This window comes from Scleropages formosus, chromosome 6 (genome assembly GCF_900964775.1).
Source record: "Scleropages formosus chromosome 6, fSclFor1.1, whole genome shotgun sequence".
NCBI lineage: Eukaryota > Metazoa > Chordata > Actinopteri > Osteoglossiformes > Osteoglossidae > Scleropages > Scleropages formosus.
This window is the reverse complement of record NC_041811.1, coordinates 1703396-1725169: the sequence shown is the minus strand read 5'-3', so window position 1 is coordinate 1725169 and position 21774 is coordinate 1703396. Positions and strand designations below refer to the sequence as shown.

The following is a 21774-nucleotide window of genomic DNA, read 5'->3' as shown; positions in this document are numbered from 1 at the left end:
CACCTCTGAAAGAGGGATGAGGGGTGTGGGAAAAGTAGTGTTGGTGGAGAGGGCTGTAGATGTGACTGTATTTAGCATCAACTGTAAATGCACAAAATACAAATGCACACATGGATACAAGCACAAACAAACACATTCTGACCTGCCCAGCTGAGGCCCAGCTGTTCAGATATCAAGGTCATCTTGAGCTCCGCCCTCTCCATGGCCTTCACAGATGCTGCACAGACAGACTATGTTAGCACCTGATGTGTTTACCAGGCTTAATACACAACATCATCCATAGAATGCTGTACTATGAAATACTTCAAATAACATCTGTGAGGACTACAGTTCTGTGAAGTTTGGATGTGATACCTGTCATTCTGGGGAACCTGGAGGACACATCCCAATAGTAGGTATCAAATGGATTGGATAGGCAATGGATCTCACCAAAGACTATCAATAGGTACACAGTCAAACCTTTGCAGTTAAACGTCATCAAAGAGCTGGTCCTGTCTCCTGTCAGCCTACTGACTGGACCCCCTTGGGTGCCCATCACACGGGCAGTTTCCGTGACGGTCCTGGGCAGAGAGCCCGTGAAGAGAGGCCTTAGCTAGAAGGCTTTGTCCTGCTGCTCCATCTTGGTCCCTCATGGACTTCATGTGGCTTGTTCTCCACTGTGTGTATGTATGTGTGTTGGAGGGTGGTGCCATTCCTCAAGTGCAGCAGAAGACTTATTTGGAGCACTTACTGCCATGCACATAGTGCCTTTCACTGTGACCAGCAGGGGGCACTCAAAGCAAGATGCGTCACCCCTACACATCCAGCAACCCTGTCTCCTGGCTCATGCATAAGCACAGCCAGGGTATCATGCACGAGCAGCCGTGTGAGTGCACGCACGCACGCACAGACACACACACACACACATTGTCGAGGCCGCCTTACCCAGGGCCGACTCATTCAGTGCACCGTATCGCTCTCTGAGGGCCAGTGGGGTCAGTGTGCGTCGGCGCTCCTCACTGCCAATAACCTGAAACACACACAAGGGAGGGGATTCAAACACACACTCACAGTGAGGTCCAGGGCACTCGAGGGTCAGGAGACACTGGGAAGTAGAAGAAGGTTAGGGCAGTCTCCACTTTGCACCCGCAGCACATTCTACATTTCACATGGTGACTCATACCGTTCCTCATCATTTTTGTTTTCCTTGTTTTCATTCCACTGGGTCACCAGTTTCTGTGACCACTGTTTGCGTTAACGTCACAGACTGCATTACCACAGTAACTCCATTACTGTGTGGCACTGTTGCGTGAGTTGCCCACTTTAATTTATTACCTGGAACACCAACAGTGTGAGTCATGAAAAAAAGTTTTGACATTCTATGTCAAAAAGGAGAAGTCACTGTTACATTTCTACACTCAACAGAGCATTTAAAACTTAAAGCAATGTGGGCTTTGTGAGTTTGCTGCGCTACCATTCGGTCTAACAAAAGCAGAACTGTCATTTTAATTAATAGGAATATCTCTTTTAATCATGATAATGAACAGCATGACCCAGACAGGTCCATGTGGATTTCACACACTCTTTTTGTTTGTGGAAAACTTTTAAATGTTTATACTCAAAAAACTGACTAATGTCCTGTGTGCTTTAGTTACATAATCATTACTCTCAAGGATTTGTGTTTCTTGTTGCTGATTTTAATTCTGTTCTAGGTGGCAAACTCAGATAAATCCTATTGTACATTTGTGACAAACTTATAACGCCCCCTGAGGGAATATGAACTGTTTAATATGCGGTTGGTATTTGTAGAACTGCACATTGCTACTATCAATCATACTTTCTGTTGTAACCTTCAGAACTGTTGCTGTAGATTTGATAATTTGGTAATCCCTAATGAAGTTATTCATATACACAGATCCAGTCATGATGGTGCTGGGTCCTTCCAGATCACAAACCATTATTTTTGAATGTCGATTTTCAACTGTATAGGGCAAAACAAAGGAGGCTAAACTCTCTGAATAAGAATAATAACTTATTCTGTACAGATGCTTGAGAAAACCTGTATCTGTACCTCTACGCTGTGAAACTCAAATGATGTGGATTGCAATGCCCAGCCTTCCTACCAGAGAAGACTATGAGCTGAAGAGGATGAAAATTTTGAATATGGAGCAAAGCATGTAGAGCAAGAACAGGAACAGTCATGAACACAGGCAAACTGGAAGCACCCATCTTCATCTTCATCTTCTTCCTCCGCTTATCCGGGACCGGGTCACGGGGGCAGTAGTCCGAGCAGAGCCCCCAGACTTCCCTCTCCCCGCACACCTCCTCCAGCTTCTCTGGGGGAACCCCAAGGCGTTCCCAGGCCAGCTGGGAGACGTAGTCTCTCCAACGTGTCCTGGGTCTGCCCCGAGGCCTCCTCCCAGTGGGACATGCACGGAACACCTCCCCAGGGAGGCATCCGGAACAGATGCCCGAGCCACCTCAACTGGCTCCTCTCGATGCGGAGGAGCAGCGGCTCTACTCCGAGCTCCTCCCGGGTGACTGAGCTCCTCACCCTATCCCTAAGGGTGTGCCCAGCCACTCTGCGGAGGAAACTCATTTCTGCCGCTTGTACCCGCGATCTCATTCTTTCAGTCATGATCCAGAGTTCATGACCATAGGTGAGGGTAGGAACGTAGATCGACCGGTAAATTGAGAGCTTTGCCTTACGACTCAGCTCCCTCTTCACCACAACAGACCGGTACAATGACTGCATTACTGCGGACGCCCCACCGATCCGTCCGTCAACCTGCCGCTCCATTTTTCCCTCACTCGTGAACAAGACCCCAAGATACTTAAACTCCTCCACTTGAGGGAGCAACTCCCCCCTAACCCGGAGGGAGCAATCCACCTTTTTCCGACTGAGAACCATGGCCTCGGATTTGGAGGTGCTGATTCTCATCCCCGCCGCTTCGCACTCGGCTGCAAACCTCTCCAGTGCATGCTGTAAGTCTTGATTCGATGAAGCCAACAGGACCACATCGTCCGCAAAAAGCAGAGACGAGATCCTGCGGCCACCAAAACAGACACCCTCCATTCCCTGGCTGCGCCTAGAAATTCTGTCCATGAAAATAATGAACAGAATCGGTGACAAAGGGCAGCCCTGGCGGAGTCCAACATGCACCGGAAACAGGTCTGACTTACTGCCGGCAATGCGAACCAAGCTCCTGCTCCAGTCATACAGGGAACGAACAGCCCGTAGCAGCGAGCCCCGAACCCCATAATCCCAAAGTACCCCCCACAGGATGCCACGAGGGACACGGTCGAATGCCTTCTCCAGGTCCACAAAACACATATGGACTGGTTGGACAAACTCCCATGAAACCTCCAACACCCTAGTGAGGGTATAGATCTGGTCCAGTGTTCCACGGCTAGGACGAAAACCGCATTGCTCCTCCTGAATCCGAGGTTCGACTATCAGTCGGATTCTCCTCTCCAGTACTCCGGCATAGACTTTCCCAGGGAGGCTAAGGAGTGTGATCCCCCTATAGTTGGAACACAATCTCCGGTCCCCCTTATTAAAAAGAGGGATCACCACCCCAGTCTGCCAGGCCAGAGGCACCATTCTCGAGCTCCACGCAATGCTGCAGAGGCGTGTCAGCCAAGACAGCCCCACAACATCCAGAGACTTGAGAAACTCGGGGCGGATCTCATCCACCCCCAGAGCCTTGCCACCGAGGAGTTTTTTGACTACCTCAGCGACTTCAGCCAGGGTAATGGAAGAGTCCCCCTCTGAGTCCCCAGCCTCAGCTTCCTCTACGGAAGACGTGTTGGAGGGATTGAGGAGATCCTCGAATTACTCCTTCCACCGCCCGAGGACATCCTCAGTTGAGGTCAGCAGCGCACCACTTCCACTGTAAACAGTGTTGGCGGAACACCGCTTCCCCCTTCTGAGTTGCCAAACGGTTTGCCAGAATCTCTTTGAGGCCGACCGAAAGTCTTCCTCCATGGCCTCACCGAACTCCTCCCAGGCCCGAGTTTTTGCCGCGACGACTGCCAGAGCCGCGTTCCGCCTGGCCCGCCGGTACCCATTAGCTGCTTCAGGAGTCTCATGAGCCAGCCAGCCCCAATAGAACTCCCTCTTCAGCTTGACGGCATCCCTTACTTCCGGTGTCCACCACCGTGTTCGGGAATTACCGCCGCGACAGGCGCCGGAGACTTTATAGCCGCAGCTCCGAACCGCCGCCCTGACAATGGAGGTGTGGAACATAGTCCATTCGGACTCAATGTCCCCAGTCTCCCTCGGGACCTGGTTGAAGCTCTGTCGGAGGTGGGAGTTGAAGACTTCTCTGACAGGGACCTCTGCCAAACATTCCCAACAGACCCTCACTATGCACTTGGGCCTGCCAGGTCTGTCCAGCTTTTTCCCCCGCCATTAAATCCAACTCACCACTAGGTGGTGATCAGTTGACAGCTCAGCCCCTCTCTTTACCCGAGTGTCCAAGACATATGGCCGAAGATCAGAAGAAACGACTACTAGGTCGATCATCGACTTCCGACCTAGGGTGTCCTGGTGCCAAGTGCACTGTTGGACACCCTTATGCATGAACATGGTGTTCGTTATGGATAAACCGCGACTAGCACAGAAATCCAATAACAACTCACCGCTCGGGTTCAGATCAGGGAGGCCGTTCCTCCCAATCACGCCCCTCCAGGTATCACTGTCGCTGCCCACGTGGGTGTTAAAGTCCCCCAGTAGAACGACAGAGTCCCCAGTGGGAGCGCTTTCCAGCACGCCCCCCAGGGACTCCAAAAAGGTCAGTTACTCCGCACTGTCACTAGGCACATAAGCACAAACGACAGTGAGAGACCGTTCCCTGACCTGAAGGCGCAGGGAGATGACCCTCTCGTCCACCAGGGTAGACTCCAACACATGGCGGCTGAACTGGGGGCTATTAATAAGCCCACACCCACCCGCCGCCTCTCACCCTGGGCAACGTCAGAATAGTGGAGAGTCCACCCCTGGTCGCCAAAAGCCAGAGTTGGTGCCCGAGGTTTGGGTCGGCCGGGCACTCGGCCCCAACCACCGCCCAAATCACAACACACCGGCCCCTTACGGCCTCTCCAGCAGGTGATGAGCCCACCGAAGCTGGAAGCACCCAACTAGCACAAAGGCAAAATTTAACATGGATTATGTCAAACATTTTAAAATACTGCTGTTTCTTCACTCGTGAGAGGAGATGTCTATTAAGGCTGTATAAACAATCTGAGGGTGAGTTAAATATGACCCCCAAGTGATTAATAATATTTTCGCAGAGTTTTCTGGTGTGCTTATACTTTACAAGGGCAGGGTTCAAATAGTGAAATACAGTCAGGTCAGTGGCAAGTGTACTAGGTGTGGACCACACTACTTTCAATGCTCCATTCACTTCTGAGGATACTTGGAACTGTCCAGTCAGTGCCACTGGGAAAAGCTCCAGGGCCCATTCGCCTTCCTGTGTGATTCTCTAAGTACATCTGTCCCCTATGGTAGACCTTCAGGTTTTGAATTAATTTCTAAATCTCTGCCAGTACAGATGAGCACTCTCCATATTTCTAACTGGTGTTTTCCTTCAATTGTCATGTCCACGCCTGCACCACAATCAACAGCATCTGACGCCGATCAAGCACCGGACGACAATCAGAGCACTCATCTTTAAAAGACCCTCCTCAGCCCCTTCACTCTCACGGAATCTCACTGAGACAACAATCCCCCTTTGTGCTCATGTCTCAATCTCCTTCGTTCCTAGCCCCAGTTCTACGTTCCCCGGCTTCAGACCAGTCGCCTCATCTCCTGACTACATCCATGGATCCTCAGTCCCGCACTGACCGCCAATTGACGGACTCTTTGCCCGTCCCTGACAACAGGAACTTGTCTGACCCCTCGGGTTCCTGACAAACGATCCTGCATTTGGGTCCAGCCGTCCCCACGTCCTCTGTTCCACGTCACACTAACCTGGCAAGTAATGGTTTCTGGAGTTTTGGAGTTTTGTCTCCTCTGCACTCAGTCAGCTGCTCTTTGCCCCTCTTTCCACCGATGAGGAAGGGTAAAAGAAGATCTAGCCTTATGGGCCACCGGATCCATTCCAATATTGAGGACAATTTGTTTAAATTCGGATTAATATCTCCCCTTGTTTGTAAATCTGGTTAGACTTTTGTCTGTCAAGTTCCTTAAGACATTACACACCCTGATTTCTAGATTTGTACAGAACAATAAAGGGCCCAGAATCTAACTTTCCATGCTCTCCCACTCTAGAGAGATGGACCCTGATTGTTTTTTCTTTCAGTAACTCTGATAGCTCCATGTAAATGAGTTCATGAGTGTTTAAGGCCAAGTTATGAACTGTACACTGATTACTCTTACACACTTGGAAGGGGAATGTGCCTTATTGCATCAGAATGTGTGGTTGACTCATGTGTCTAACGTTGTTGCACTGAAACTATTAGATGCTGGAGATGAGTTCTGCAATGTCTGCTCATCCTTTTGATACTGTGGCGCACAGCACCGTGGGTTTGGATGGGGCGAAGAAGGACGCAGAGGCAGCGTTCATGACGAACGGTTTATTAGAACGCCGGCACCAGGGAAATAATGCTCTCGGTCCGAGAACCCCATTTTCTGCAGGACCTGCGCCTTCTGCCAGCCTTCCCAGCCTGCTTAGCACCCCCAGGCTTTCTCCTCTTTCTCCCTTTGGCAGATGCGAACACCCCCTTATATTCCCCATGCGTCACCGAACGCTAACCAATAAACAATTAACACATTTCCCGCTAAAACTCAGTAACACGGGTCGTTACAATACTTCTCAAGTGGTGTGACATGACCACCACTGCTCAATGATGTCACCTTCTCGCCCTGCACTGTGTTACCTATCTGCCACTGCTCTCCTGTTGTCCTTCAGAGAGTGTAAGAAACCACACAGCAGACAGGAGGGTCACTCACACACGGAGCAGCTGCCGTACCTTGATGCAGGGTGGCATGGTGATGTTGAGGTTGCACAGCACGTGCTGCGTGTCCTCGTACTTTGTGGACTTGCGCAGGAAAGACAGGAAGCCGGACGGCTCCTTAGTGCTGTCTCTCACCTGGGGCAAAGACAGAGGGCAGATCATGAGAACTCGAAGCTGCAGTGAGGACCGCAGCACAGGGACGGCAGGATGGCAGGCCGGAGACAGGCGGGAGCGAGGCCAAGACATTTACCTGGACATTTACCTGGACGCCTGTCAGATCAGACAGTAAGAGAGTGACCGCGAAAGAGAGAGAGAGAGACAGTGAGACAGACATAAAGACAGACAGACAGGCAGGCAGGCAGAAAGAGAGGCAGGCAGACGGTGGAAAAGTCAGACATGCACAGAGGGCATCAGGTACCGAGATGGTGTCTCACACACAGGCAGAGCAAGATAGATTGAAATCAATACTGGCAGAAACATGATGGGGACAAGTGGGTGTCTGATGACACTGCAGATACAGACAGACAGAGAGAGGCACAGACATACAAATGGACAAGTAGTAACAGACAGACAGGCGAACAGACATGGAAAGACAGAAACAGACAGATGGACAAATAGAACCAGACAGAGAGAGACAGACAAAGAGACAGATGGACAAGTAGTAACAGACAGGTGAACAGGCATGGAAAGACAAAAATAGACAAACAGACAAATAGAAACAGACAGAGTGAGAGAGACAGATGGAAAGATGGACAAATATAAACAGACAGAGGCACAGACAGAGAGACAGACAGAAAAGACAAGTGGACAGATAAACACTGAGACACAGATAGGAGTGAGACACCCAACCAGAGAGGATGACAGCCAGAGAAACCGAGAGACACACTGACAAGAGAGACAAATAGACAGACAGACAGACACCTTGACAGAGACGGGAAGACGGTTGTCCCGGAAGGCCTGGAAGCAGAAGCTGCGCGGCTGTTGGGTTGCTTTCCTCACAGGCATCAGGTTGCCAGAGCACTCCAAGTGCAGCGGCATGCCCTCCATCACCTGTAGAGGGAGCCACCGAGTGAGAGCGCCGTCCTGGGCCCTGCCTCAACTACACTACGTATTCTCGCCACAGCAACACAGGAGCTCACTGGCATGGTACCGCGGTACATCAGAACCCCTCTCCTCGACTACCGTGACACAAGGCTCACAGACTACTCCATATACCATAGTAAACTGGTAGGGAGTGGTCATACTTTGCACATATACAGTATTTAGCGTCCAGTTCCATGTCAAGCTCTGTCAAAAAGCAAGTACAGGATAAGGAACGTGAGGTTAAAGTTGGAAAGAAGCAGAAAGTACAAATGACACTTCATTGCTTTAGATACAGCACTTCTGGCTCCCTTCCTCTTTCGAGGTCCCCTAAAACCTTGACAGTGGTCAATAGCGCAAGTGATGCTGTGTCGGGCCCCGGGACCGGCCCCAGCTGACCTCAACATCGCGGCTCCGTGCCGCCTCGGTGAAGTTCTCGTGCTGCTCCAGGGTCTTGTCCATCTTGTCATCGGTGAGGCAGTAGCAGCGCAGGCGGCCCTCACGTGCCTCGTTCATCTTGGCAAACACGACGAACTTGGCCATGTAGGGCACCGCCGTGAGCTCCCGGTACAGCAGGTTGGCGAAGGTCACGACCTCGGCCGTGCGGGGGCAGTCGGCCAGCCAGAACCTGGGCCGGGGGGGAGTGGTGATGATGCGAGTGTGTATAGGTATGTGTGTGCTTGACTTTGCAGCGTTCCCCGGTGCTGTTCAATAACCCACCACCGGATGGCGCTACATGTGGGCCACCTCTGAGTCTCAAACTGGGCTACAAGCAATGTGCTGGTAGATTGGGCCAACAGGTGGTGCAGCAATTACAGCTGTCACCAGGAAGGGTTAAGGGACTGGTTCTGAATCCCGCCTCCCAGAGTAGCGCCTCTTCACCACATACTTACCTTAGACCAATACTGTGAAAATTACCCTGCTGGACACATGGCTGAGTCACGGCAAGCTGCTTGGTGTACAAAGGTCACACCGTGAACAGGTAAACAACAGTAAACAGAGACTGACACTAATAACAACGACGATGATAATGACAACAGTAGTAAATGTGCTGACCGAGCCGACACGTTGGTCGTGAAGTTGGCGCAGTTGCTGCAGTACATCAGTTTGGTGGTGCCGGTGATGTCCTCCCACTGGGCAGGTGCAGTGCCACCTAGGGAACAGGAGAGGGCATCACCGCTAAGTCACGCTGCGTAGCCCCACCCACACCCTGACCCCGCGTCCCGTCGTGCCCCCGTACCGATAACACTGCAGAGCAGGCGCAGGCTGTTGGTGTCACCCTCTCCGGCGTCCCGCGGGCTCTCCCTCCACGACGGTGGCAGTGGGATGCGCAGGCCGATGGGCCGGTGGAACTTGCGTCTGCGCGGCTCAACCGTCACCACGGGGCTGAACGTGGCCTGGTTGCCCAGCAGCTTCGTAACCAGCTCATCCGGGATCGGCTGGGCCTGGGGAGGGGGCGGGGCAGGGCAGGGAATTGAGGTGCACGTAGGGGTCGAAGAAAGGCGGCAGAAAGAGACGAAATGAAGTAAGGAGGCCTTGTGTACCTTCATTCTCCTCCACACACACTCATATGCACAGACACACACAACATTGTCACACATGAGGTTTTGTTTTTACTGGCATTTGTTTTTACCAGTTTTACAAACAGAATGTAACAGATGATGTATGATTCATTGGTTCGTATGGTCCCACTCAACTCACTCACCTGCAGGCCGAGACGCACGCGCTTGGTGACGGCCGTCTCCGGGAATATGGCCTGGACCAGGGGTACGAGTCGGCTGGTCAGCTGACCGCCCTCTGGGCCAATCAGGTCGCTCTCCTGCTGCACACGTGACACCACAGCGAAGTACAGAGGGAAGTCCGTGGAGATGATACGGCGAATGCGTTTCTTCTCCAGCTCCTCCTGGCTCTCCAGCTCTTCTCCAGGACAAACACACACATTCGTTTGTTAATGGACAGGTAGAGTGTGTGTGGCACATATTCATACACATATTCTGCAATTTTCATTTATTTACATTCTTCTTTTTAATTCATTCATTGCTGTTTTTTAGTGTGTGTATCTGTGTGTGCGCGCACACACTACCTTCATCCATTCCGTTGAGGATGGTCTCCAGCGCCTCGTCCCCGTACCGGTTCCTGTGCTCCTTCCACACGGAGCCGTTCTCACTGCGCAGCACCACGAGCTCACGGTCACCCCGAGCCAGCGCCGCAAAGTGGGGGATCTCCACGATCACCGGCCTGCACGCACGCACACACACACACGGAGTTACACAAAAGGCAGAGATGAAGGGACCTCACCTGTCCAGGTAAGAAATCTAGTAGCATATTCACTCAGCTGGTGTACACACACACACACACACACACACACACACGCTCACCCCAGGAACTGCATGCTGGAGGGCCCCAGCGAAATGATGCGGCTCGCGAGCCCCTCCCCCTCCACCAGCGGCGGGGGTGTGGTCAGCTTCTGGGGTTTGACCAGGCGGCAGGTGATGCGGGTAGGTGCGGCGCAGGTCCGCGGCGGGATAATCACACGCAGGCCATGGTGTCTGCTGCCACGCATGGACCCCCCCCGCGCGTCCACCATAAAGCTAACCAGGAAACTACAGGACAGGATACGGTCACAGGCATGAGCTTGCATGGTCAGCATGGTCAACATGGTCAATGTGAACACGCCTCTCTTTACTGGGGGCCGGAACTGTAAACATCAATATTCATACTGGTCTTCTTCACACACCTGTCAGCTACACTATACAGTACATTACTATATAATATGTCATATTCAGTTGAGTACCGCGCCGAAGACCAGCGAGGAACGCTTTGTCCTTGGCTCTGTGCTGTCCTGCAGTCTGACTGCATCTTGTGACCCCAGTAACCTCACACTGGTGTTCTTGTGTTGTGTGTGTCATTCTACTCAGAGGTTTCCCATGTTTCTGTGTGGTTCAGCGTGTTCAGTATGTGGTTCAGTGTGCTCAGCATGCAGCTCCATCTGTTCAATGTGTGCTTCAGCGTGTTTAACACGTGGTCTTGTGCAGTCCAGGTGGGTGGTGCTGACCCTGTGTGCACGGGGCTCGCCACAGGGCTGACGTTGTCCGACGTCTCGGTGGCTGGACTGCTGGGGATCAGGGAGTCCTCATCGTACTCCTTGGGTAGCGGCACGGGCGTGTGCTGAGGCCACGGGTGCGGTCACAAAGAGAGAGAGACAGGTGAGCAAACATGCTGGATGACCAGTGACCGCGTCCCAGAACGACCTGCAGTACTAAAGAGAAGCATACCTGGTCCAGCATGACCGTCTCTGGAGACACACAAGGGATTCTGGGAATGGCTGGGGAGTACGGCCTACGAGGAGGACATAACAAAGCCACTACAGCCGTGCTGAAACACGCGGTGTGAGCGCTGTGTGTGTTAGCGTGACGGTTAGCGTGTCTCACGTTGTGCCCATGCCGCTCTCGAAGTCTCGGAGGGTTTTCTTGGGGGAAAGAAAGTCCTCGTCCTGGTCCTTGAGGTCATCCAGCTTCAAGTAGCGGGCCCCTTCTAGGCCCATGAGCTCGTCCGCTGTGAGACAGATAGAGACAGCGTGTGTATGCGTGCGTGTGTGCGCACGTGTGTGTGTGGATCCACTGTGACTGTACCTTCGTCTTCCGACACGTCCAAAATCTCGTCTACCGTCTCTGGGAAACTCATCCTGTGTTTATCTGCAGGAATCTGGAAGAGGGAGACGGATGAACTCATCAGAGTGGTTGGGTGAAAACCACAGTACAAGGAAACAGGGTGCACACACTCTGTGTGTGTGTGTGACTCACACTCCATGTCATGCGCTGCGGTGGCACTGCTCTGTGTTTGCACTCCTGGCACAGTCCGTCAGCAAACACACGCCTTGTCATGTGTGTGTCAAACTGAAGAACACCACAGACAGTAGGTCTCACACACACACACACACACACACAAGCACATGTATGCGTACGCAGCGGCAGCGGGACGGTGTGCTCACCACAGACACAGCCTCCTCGCTCACCAGCTTGAGGACATCGATGACAGAGATGTAGCCGAGGCGCTTGGCGATGCCCAGGGGGGTCGTCCCGTTCTGGCGTGGGTACGAGAGAGAGAGAGGGAGAGAGAGAGAGGTTTGGGCACATCCTGCTCGAGCAGCCTGGGGTCAGGAGAGCAGGGATGTGCCAACACAAACCAGGGCTCTCCAGGGAGGGACTCGAGACCCAGAGGGACAGAAGCTGCACTGTTTACACCACTCGCCCTCCCCCACCCGCTATGGATTCAGATAACAGATGAAGGGGCAGGAGAACGGCAGTGTGAACCGCAAGGAGACTAGGGCAGCAGGAAAAGTGCTCCTCTATGTGACACCAAAGCAGAAGAGACTCTGCTCAAAGAATGCTTTGCGCAGCAGGCCAGAACCATCAGGGCCTTGACTGGAAGCAGCACTGAGCAGCAGTGCCCTCAGGCTCCAGCAGGAGGCACCACAGAACCAGCAAGGGGGGGGCACTCACGGTCGTGGTCTCATTGGGCAGCGCTCCGTGTTTCAGAAGCAGCGTGACAATATCCGTGTGGCCTTGTTGGGCAGCCTGGTGCAGAGGGGTGTAGCCCACCTGAGGGAGGAGCCAGAGCATTATTCATGAGGATGACACTCTTTATATGTACTATTAATGAGGATGACACTGTGTATATACATTATTAATGAGGATTACACCATGTATTTACACTATTAACGCTCATTACACTGTATATTCACTCTATTAACGAAGAGTGCACCATGTTTTAAACTATTCAGGGGGATGAAACTGTTTATACACACTGTTAATGAGGATTTCACTCTTTATTTACATTTATTTATTTAACAGACACTTTTCTCCAATGCAGCTTCCGATGAACTCTGTGTAGTGTTATCAGCCCTCACACCTTATTCACCATGGTGACTTACACTGCTAGATACACTACTTTCATCAGGTAACTCATCCATATATCAGTGAAACACACACTCTTTCTGTCACTCACACACTATGGGGGAACCTGAACAGCATGTCTTTGGACTGTGGGAGGAAACCAGAGCACCCAGAGGAAACCCAGGCAGACACCAGGAGAACATCAAACTACACACAGACTAAGCAGGAATTGAACCCACGTCCTCTTGCTCCACCCAGGCGCTGTGAGACAGCAGTGCTACTCACTGTGCCACTATGCTGCCACACGGCATTACACTGTTTATACACACTATTAATGAGGATTACACTGTGTATTTAATATATTAATGAGGATGACACTGTTTATGCGTACTATTAATGAGTATTACACTGTGTATTTACTCTTTTAATGAGGGTTATACTATGCATATGCATTAAGAAGGATGCAGTCATGTGCACACATTGTTACATTACTAATGAGGCTTTAATGATGTATGCACATTACTTCTGATGTATAAAAATGAAAAGACGTTGAGATTTTGAACAATTTTGCTTTCGTTTCACTCATAAACCAACAAATTTTCCCTTCTTTTTTTAAACTTTAAATGCAACATTTGCAAATTTGTTTTAGAATCAGTGCTCTGAGCTGTCTGGTCATTTCTATATCCACTCAAGTGGAGATGAATTAGAATTATTATTGTTTCCAAATGCAAAAGCACATCATGTGAGGGACATTACTCTCAAGGGCACAGCACATGGCGCTATGTTTGGACACTGAAGGACGTTTGGACACCGTCTGGACCTACTGAAGGATGCCCGGATTCCCTGTGGTGCTGAGTCCTTCAAGGACGCATTTAACGGTCGAAGGCGACTCGAGGACCCCCCGCTGCACTTACCCTCGTCTTGCTGTTGACGTTGGCCTGCTGCTGCAGCAGGAATTTCACCATTTTGATGTTGCCATAGTGACAAGCTACATGCAGGGGGGTGTATCCCATCTGCGGGACAGAGAGAGAGTAGGCCGGGGGTGAGAGCAGTCAAGGCAGGCTGCAGAGCAGCGTGTAGCGTGGAGCATGGAGCCTGTCTTACCCGAGACGCCGCGTGCACAGAAGCACCTTGCTTGAACAGTGTGTCTGCGATGCCCACATGTCCCTCCTGAGCGACCAGATGCAGGGCAGTCAGTCCGTTCTAGGGATGCAGTAAAAATCAAGTGAAATATGGTTTAGGACAGCAGGAACTCATCTTTCAGAAAAAAAAAGAAGTGAGGCCCACCTACGCCACAGTGTCAAATTTCTGAAATTACGGTCTGTAGTAGAGCGAAAGTGACCGGCGTTTACACACCCAGCTGAGTGATGGCGGTGAAGAGCCCTTAAACAGAAGAGCAGTGCGGGACCGCCTTAATTCAACTCACTTCCACAGTGTTTACAGCTCCTGTGTGCTGTTCCTGGGCATAGTGCAGTGATCGCTAACAAGACGAGGAACGTTGCACATGTTCGTGGGACGGGTCTCTCAACGCTACGATATTGGAATGAAAAGCCTTCAGAGGATGAATGTAATCTTCAGACTGTGCTTTTTACAGCACCTCACCAGCAACTGAACTCATGGAGTTCTCCAGTATCTTCACTTAGGGGTAAAAGGGACTTTGGGCTCAGTCCCTCTGGTGTTCATAGGCAGAGGAGCCGGGGTATCCCACAGCCAGAGGACCACCCCCCCCCCGCACCCCACTTTTGCCTCACCTTGTTGCCCAGGTTGACGTTGGCCTGCTTGGAGATGAGCAGTGAGACCATGTCGGGGCGGCCCTCCTGCGAGGCCAGGTGCAGAGGGGTGACCCCCTGCAGGGACTCGGAGTTGGCCGACGCCCCATGGTGGAGCAGGCTGCTGGCCACCTCTAGCTGGTTCTGCTTGGCTGAGATGTGCAGGGGTGTGTATCCATTCTGGCGTAGAAAGGAGAGGACCTGTCAAGAGCTGTGTGTGTGCGTGTGTGTATGCGCAAGAGCATATTTCCAGAGAAACTGTTCACCAGCTTGTTGACTTCCTTTGTTTCCACTGCTGTGGTTTTTTCCATGAAATGTTGACAGGTAAACAGTGAGCATCACACCCATGTTTGTTCAGCATACAGATACTCTATCAACAGTAGAGACATACGGTCCCTACCACACATGGCTTTACCTTCTGAAGTGGGGAGGACTCTCCTTTCTGAGGAACTGTGCTGTGTTGTACTTTCTACAGGCGTGTTCTTCTTGACTTGTACAAATGGTGTAAGCAAAACCACGCTGACATGTCATCTGTTCCCAGCATCCTCAGCACATACACACTGCTCTTTGGTCTAGCCAGCGATCTGAACGGGATCTGATCCGACAATGAAGTCCGGACAGGTGGGGACAGAGTGCACCTGTTGGGGGTGGGGGGGTGGTGGTGTACTCTTTCGCTCATACTCTCGGCTGGTACCGCACTACTCACCCGAGCAGTGCTGTGGGGGGAGCTTCCTTTGCTCAGCAGAAGTTTGACCACATCAAGGTTGTTGTGATGGACAGCCACGTGTAAAGGGGTCAGCCCATTCTGTAGACAAAACACACACACACACACACACACACACACACACACACACACACACACACACACACTGTAAAAACTCACACAGCACTTTTTATAGCCTATAGGACACTCACTGGAACCTGACACTTACAGTATCTGGTCACTCCCTAGAGCCCCGAAAGAGCTCTGTGCTCCTTCACCTCTGGGCACTTGGTGGTCCCACTCAAAAAGAGCCCAACATCTAAGGTCTGTAGGTTCTCAGTTTGTGATTTTCCATGTGTCCCTCAGAACTGTCTCCCACACTGAAGAAGGGTCTCGAACCCATTTCTTTAAGAGCCACTTATCTCCTGATCTCCTGACAGCTGCATCAATGAGTCCAACACCATCTGCTATGATCATCTATGTATTTGCTATTTGAATGTCACTTCTATAGGAGCGAACCAGCAACACGGATGTGTCAGACACACAAGCTGTGCCCCTAATCCCGTCTGTGTCTAAAACTCTTTGTCTCTTGTTGAATGAATGAATTATTTTTTCTGAGTTGTACATCACTTTGGATAAAAATGTGTTAAATATACGGTAATGAAGTTACTCTACAACACAACTAAGTGGCCTTTAGCTTATTAGCATACTGTTAGAGAGTATCCCACAATGCCCAGTGCTAAGTACATTTCCCAGCATACCTTGCCTGCAGCATTGGGATTTGCCCCTCTCTCCAGCAGTAGCTCTGCTACATCCAGCTTGCCATACTTGGAAGCTACGTGGAGGGGCGTGAAGCCTTTCTGCAGTGAGACACAACAGAGAAGGGCACTTTGTCCTGAGAAAGACATGGAAGGCAAACAGAGATAGAGGAACACAGAGAATGTGGGGCAGAGACAGAGATGAAGACAAAGAGACAGATGCTGATAGAGATAGAGGATGAGTCTCCGACAGAAAGAGAAACATAGGCAGAGAGATTCGGGAACAGCCAGAGAGACTTGGAGGGACAGACAGAAATACTCAGGGGACAGACAGAGATTCGCGGGGACAGGCTGGGGGACAGACAGAGAGACTTACGGGGACAGACGGAGAGACTAAGATGGACAGAGAGAGAGAGAGAGACTCAGAGGGACAGGTAGAGAGAGGACTTGGAAGGCCACACCTTAGTCATCCTGGTCTGCTGGGCATCTCCGTCCAGCAGGATGCGGGCCGTGTGGACGTGTCCCTCACGCGCACTGATGTGCAGAGGGGTGTGTCCAGCCGTGGTGGCAGCGTTGGGATTGGCCTTGTGCTCCAGCAGCAGCCGGATGAGTTCCTTGTGGCCCATTCGTGCGGCACAGTGCAGGGGGGTCTGGTCATCCTGGGCACCAGGAAGCAAGCGAGTGAGCGAGGTAAATCACACAGACCAGGAAAGTAAAGTGATATTCAGTCTGTAGCTGTACCATGGCACAAACCACTCATTTTTACTGTAGTATTAACCTTTCACTTACACTGTGGTGTAAACTATGCACCTACAATTAGTTAGTTTGCTTTCCCCAACAACACAGGTATAAATCATGTACTGTGGTATAAATCATGTATGCACAGTACACCATGGTATAATATACCGTACCTTTGCCTTAGCGTCCACCTGGGCCTTGCTTTGCAGTAGGAACTGAGCCACCTCGCAATGTCCTGCCCGAGCTGCCATGTGCAGAGGGGTCTCCACCTTCTGCCGCCCACAGAAAGACAATCCGTAAGTTTTGCTGTACAAAAATGAACGAATAAGCTAACCGACTAGTTAACTAACTGATGAATGAATGAATGAATGAATGAATGAATGAATGACACCCGACTGAACAGTACTGACAAGCATCAAAGAACAAGGCATGGCGGAACTGCTAATCAATTATCTGAAGCAGGTTCTTTCGGTGGTGGGATAAGGTGGAGAACAAAACAGGACTAACAAATACTATGGTAAATATGCATCAGCCTACCACATGATATTGATGAGCCAATGAAGAGGAGGGTGTTGTGGATGAGCTAATGAGGAGGAGAATGCTGTGGAAGAGCCTATCAAAGGCAAGACTGTGAGCGAAAGATGACCACAAAGATCTTACCACATTGGAGGCGTTGGGGGAAGCGCCCCTCTGAATGAGGCTCTTGACGATGTTCAGGTGTCCCATGAAGGCCGCCACATGGAGAGGAGTCAGACCCGACTGTTGTGTGGGCGGGGTTAGTGTATGGGGTGGAGCCAGGGTGAGAGGGCGGGGCAAGAGCAGGGTGAGGACAGCGGAGACAGTGGAGTGAACTTCTCTGGGTGTCAATGTGTTTTGTCACACTTTGTGTCAGCTGTGGGAACTCTTGGTCAGGTACTCACACACTGAGAAGGGGGAGTGCAGCGTTGTGTGTTACGTGTGTGTGTTGCCTGTGAGTGTGAGTGTGTGCCCTGCTGTGGGTAACCAGTAAACCTGTGCAATCGGCACCGTTTACAGCCCCACTAACCCATCATTGGCGAAAAGCTGGGGGGATAACGATTCATTACCTCGGTAACCGCCTCCAGGGAGGCCGAGTGCTTCAGCAAAAGGTCCATGGAGCGGATGTGGCTCTTCTTGCAGGCAATGTGGAGCGGCGTGAAGCCGTTCTGGGTACACAGAGAAAAGGGTACCGTGCACACACAGCGTGTCAGAGGATGGGGGTCGCATGATCACCGCATTGGTTTGTGCTCATAATAACCGCACAATGGAACTGACCAGCGCCCGTGCATTTGCTTTGGCCCCCTTGTCCAGCAGGACTTTGGCCATGCGGTGGTGTCCGCAGTGGGCAGCCACGTGCAGGGGCGTCAGGTGGTCCAGCGTGATGTCATCAATCTCAGCATTGTACTGCAGGAGCTGCCGCACACAGTCCATGTGGTCCCCCTGAGCAGCCATGTGGATTGGAGAGAGACCGTTCTGGAGGGACGAGAGAAAGACGGACAGAGAGAGATCAGCAGGTGACGCTGCGGCTCGTGTCTGTCGTGTGTACAGAGGTGATACTCCCAGTCATATCTGTGACATGTTGACTACAGCAGGTGACTGTCCCAGGATGTCTGCTGTAACAGCATGATTACAATGGGAGACACTGCTGGTCATGTCTGTAACACACCAACCTCAGGAGGTGATACTTTGGATTCTATCACTAACACCCCTCCTATAGCAGGTGATACTGCCAGTCATATCTGTAATGTGTAACACACTGACTACACCATTGGAGACTCTGGGTCATATTTATAACACACTGGCTGCAGCAGGTGATACTCCTGGTCATATCTGTAACATATCAAATACGGCAGATGATAAATTACAAATCAGTTGTACTGATTTTTTTTTTTTTGCAGTAGTGACAGTCCAGATTACACGATTATCATGATGATGAACCTTAGTCTTAGCCTGGATTGGGGCTCCATGTTCCAGGAGGATCTCGACAACTCGGACGTGTCCATTTCGCGCCGCGCAGTGGAGCGGGGTCAGTTCATCCTGTGGAGACAGCAGGCAGAATCAAGGATCTCAGTCAACACTGGTTCCCCATGTCAGTGTCCACTCCGCACCAGTACAGTATGTGTTCATATGCCAGAGGACATCAATACCTTGGTCCTGGCGTCTATCTGGGCTCCTCGGTCCAGGAGCAGCCGCACCATGATGACATTTCCCCTCCTGGCGGCAATGTGCAATGGTGTGATGCCATTCTTGAGGAAAGAGGCACACACACACAGAGTCACACACACTTCCTCTGAGTGGGACATAGAGGTGTCTGGCTTAGGGCAGGGACTCACTTTTGGGGTGAAGTTCACGTTGGCTCCCCGGTTGAGCAGCAGCTGAGCGACACTCAGGTTCTCGTAGTGCGCTGCGATGTGGAGGGGTGTGAACCCCGTCTGCACACGGAAATGGGGACAGAAACATGAGAGTGGTCGTCTCGAGAGTCGCACGGCCAGTAAACACCACACAGCTCACAGATGTACGCGCAAACACACACACGCAGAGTCGACCCTCACCTTACTGAGAACATCGGGGTTCGGGTCGTTCTGCAGCAGCACGGCTGCAGTGCGGGTGTCGTCGTTGCGTGCCGCGATGTGCAGGGCCGGCAGACGTACCTTTCCTTTGGTGCCGTGGTTGATGAGCAGGGCCACCACGTTCTCGTGGCCTTGCTGCAGAGCCACGGCCAGAGGGGTGAAGCCATCCTGGGAGGGTTAGCAGTGTGTTACCAGTGCAAGTCTCTTAGTTTGGGACTGACCAGTTGGTTATTGTCTGACCAGTTAGTGTGGGACTGACCAGTGAGTTTCCTTGACATGACCACAGTATTATCACTAGCACACCCACCAGCCCCCAGGCTCAGAAGAAGCAAAGCCACAAGGCTCTCATCTCACCTCGGTGGGAAGACTTTGATTGGCACCATTCTCCAGCAGGAACTTGACCACTTCCAAATGGTTCTCCTGGGCAGCCATGTAGAGCGGAGTGAAGCCTTTCTATGAGGGGAAGACGTGGTCATGGTCAAGGGTTCAGCGACACACGGGTACGTGCAGAACACGATGTTACTCTACCAAAGAGCTTGATGCAGCGAGAAGCTCTGCAGCTCCTAGAAGGATGGAGAGCACCGAGCTCTGGGCCCTGGGCTCACCTGCGACTGGGCGTTGACGTTGGCGCCGTAGTGAACGAGCTCCGCCACGACCCGTTCCTGGCCGGCCAGGGCGGCAATGTGCAGAGCTGTGTTCCCTTTCTGAAGGACAGGGACACGGGGGGGCTGAAGGAAACAGTGGTGTGTGTGTGTGTCTGTGTGTGTGTGTATGAGCACTCGCGCCGTCGAAGACGCGACCAAAGGAACCCTACCTTGGTCGTGGTCTCCAGGTCAATGCCGTTATGCAGGAGTTCCAAAACCATCTTGACATGGCCCTCTTTGGAGGCCAAGTGAAGACCATTGAGGCCATTCTGGGGGAGCAGGCAGAAGAGAGACCATCACACTGCAGACGCTCACACTGAGGAGGTGACTGTACCGCCACAGGTATCTGTTTGCTCTCAGCTCACTCACACCCGGTGGCTGCAGGGCTTTGGAAGCACAAAGAGATCAAAGGAGAGCAAGGCTGCAATTGGGCGTACAGGCTTTGGAACGCAGGGAGACGGATTAGTACGGCCACAACCTCTGTACACACACACGGATGCGCACACACAGAGGAAGAGAGATGAACACAGTACCTAAAGTGTGACTATCTCGCAGCTGTGATGTGCAGTACCCCGACTGACCAACAGGAGGCGCTAAAGACCACAGTGGACATAAAGAGCCATTACAGTGTACAGTATTGCCCTAGGGCTGCAGGGGTAACTGGGAGGGACTGGGAGAGACTTTTCCCGGAGGGTCCGTTAGGTTCTAAACGAACAGACAGGCCAGAACAATGGTCTTGTAGGTTTTCACATTCTGCAGCTGACACACACACACACATCACTACTAGTTTACTGTGGTAGTGAGGTGGGTAACGCCGCTGAATGGGAACGTTCTCCCCGTGTTTGCGATCCAGACAGGAAGACAGTCAGGGTAAACCACTTCCTTACCTTACCATGAAAACCATGTGAGGAGGGCGCTATACGTCCGGTTTGTCCCCATGGTATTGACCGCGACCCCACAAGACCCTGTCCATGTAGACAGGATCCAGCACAAGAAATTCACTAAAAACCAAAGCCAGATTACAGCAGTGCTACAGAACAAGATGTGCAGTGATATTAAAAGCACAATGGAAAGGAGATTCGCAGGAACACTTTAGGAGCCTCTCGTTTCTTCCTTTAAATGGTTTATAGATGATTTAACGACTTAATTTGCTGCATGGAACAGGCTCTTTGGTTAGTGTCTGGTGCCATGAGGACTTCATTATTTACAGTGTTACACTGCTCAGTACCGCAAAGGGCTCGTCTGCAGGGTCCCCCTCCAGCCATTGAGGGAGCGACAGCAGGAGGTGGGATTTGAACATGTGTCCTTTCACTGCAAAATCATGGATCTGACCAGTATGCCACCTGCTGTGCGCTCTGTCCAAGAGTCTAAAAGCACTTTACCATCGACTACCGTCCGTCCACACTAAAATTTGTCAACTGCTCGTACCCTAGCCCTAACCCCGATCCCTCAACCGAAATCCGAACCCAATACCACCTCGAGGACGACCTCAGAGGAAGACAAAGGACATGTACAAAGAACAATAGTAATAATACAGTAACACGGTCCTTGTGCTCTCAACACTTGAACGCACACAGACAGGTGATACACCGAATACATGTAAATACACACACACACATTTTCAGAACCGCTTGTCCCATACGGGGTCGCAGGGAACCGG

General features: G+C 51.6%; 1 protein-coding gene across 1 annotated transcript in view; it reads right to left on the bottom strand.

The window, feature by feature from the left end:
• LOC108932035 (ankyrin-1-like) overlaps positions 1–21774 on the bottom strand; it is a 55115-nt gene that overhangs the window by 16343 nt on the left and 16998 nt on the right. Inside the window, exons 3-35 of the mRNA XM_029253225.1 lie at positions 20285–20383; positions 20076–20174; positions 19825–19923; positions 19453–19638; positions 19234–19332; positions 19048–19146; positions 18839–18937; positions 18176–18373; positions 17968–18066; positions 17543–17641; positions 17056–17154; positions 16606–16803; positions 16148–16246; positions 15390–15488; positions 14666–14863; positions 14019–14117; positions 13829–13927; positions 12522–12620; positions 12011–12103; positions 11652–11724; positions 11451–11574; positions 11295–11358; positions 11075–11187; positions 10398–10622; positions 10103–10257; positions 9725–9936; positions 9260–9464; positions 9076–9172; positions 8419–8647; positions 7861–7989; positions 6955–7074; positions 925–1009; positions 143–217 (exon numbers count right to left, since the gene is read on the bottom strand). Coding sequence (XP_029109058.1) covers positions 143–217; positions 925–1009; positions 6955–7074; positions 7861–7989; positions 8419–8647; positions 9076–9172; positions 9260–9464; positions 9725–9936; positions 10103–10257; positions 10398–10622; positions 11075–11187; positions 11295–11358; positions 11451–11574; positions 11652–11724; positions 12011–12103; positions 12522–12620; positions 13829–13927; positions 14019–14117; positions 14666–14863; positions 15390–15488; positions 16148–16246; positions 16606–16803; positions 17056–17154; positions 17543–17641; positions 17968–18066; positions 18176–18373; positions 18839–18937; positions 19048–19146; positions 19234–19332; positions 19453–19638; positions 19825–19923; positions 20076–20174; positions 20285–20383 — 4165 coding nt within the window. The remainder of the gene's footprint in view (positions 1–142; positions 218–924; positions 1010–6954; positions 7075–7860; positions 7990–8418; positions 8648–9075; positions 9173–9259; positions 9465–9724; positions 9937–10102; positions 10258–10397; positions 10623–11074; positions 11188–11294; positions 11359–11450; positions 11575–11651; positions 11725–12010; positions 12104–12521; positions 12621–13828; positions 13928–14018; positions 14118–14665; positions 14864–15389; positions 15489–16147; positions 16247–16605; positions 16804–17055; positions 17155–17542; positions 17642–17967; positions 18067–18175; positions 18374–18838; positions 18938–19047; positions 19147–19233; positions 19333–19452; positions 19639–19824; positions 19924–20075; positions 20175–20284; positions 20384–21774) is intronic.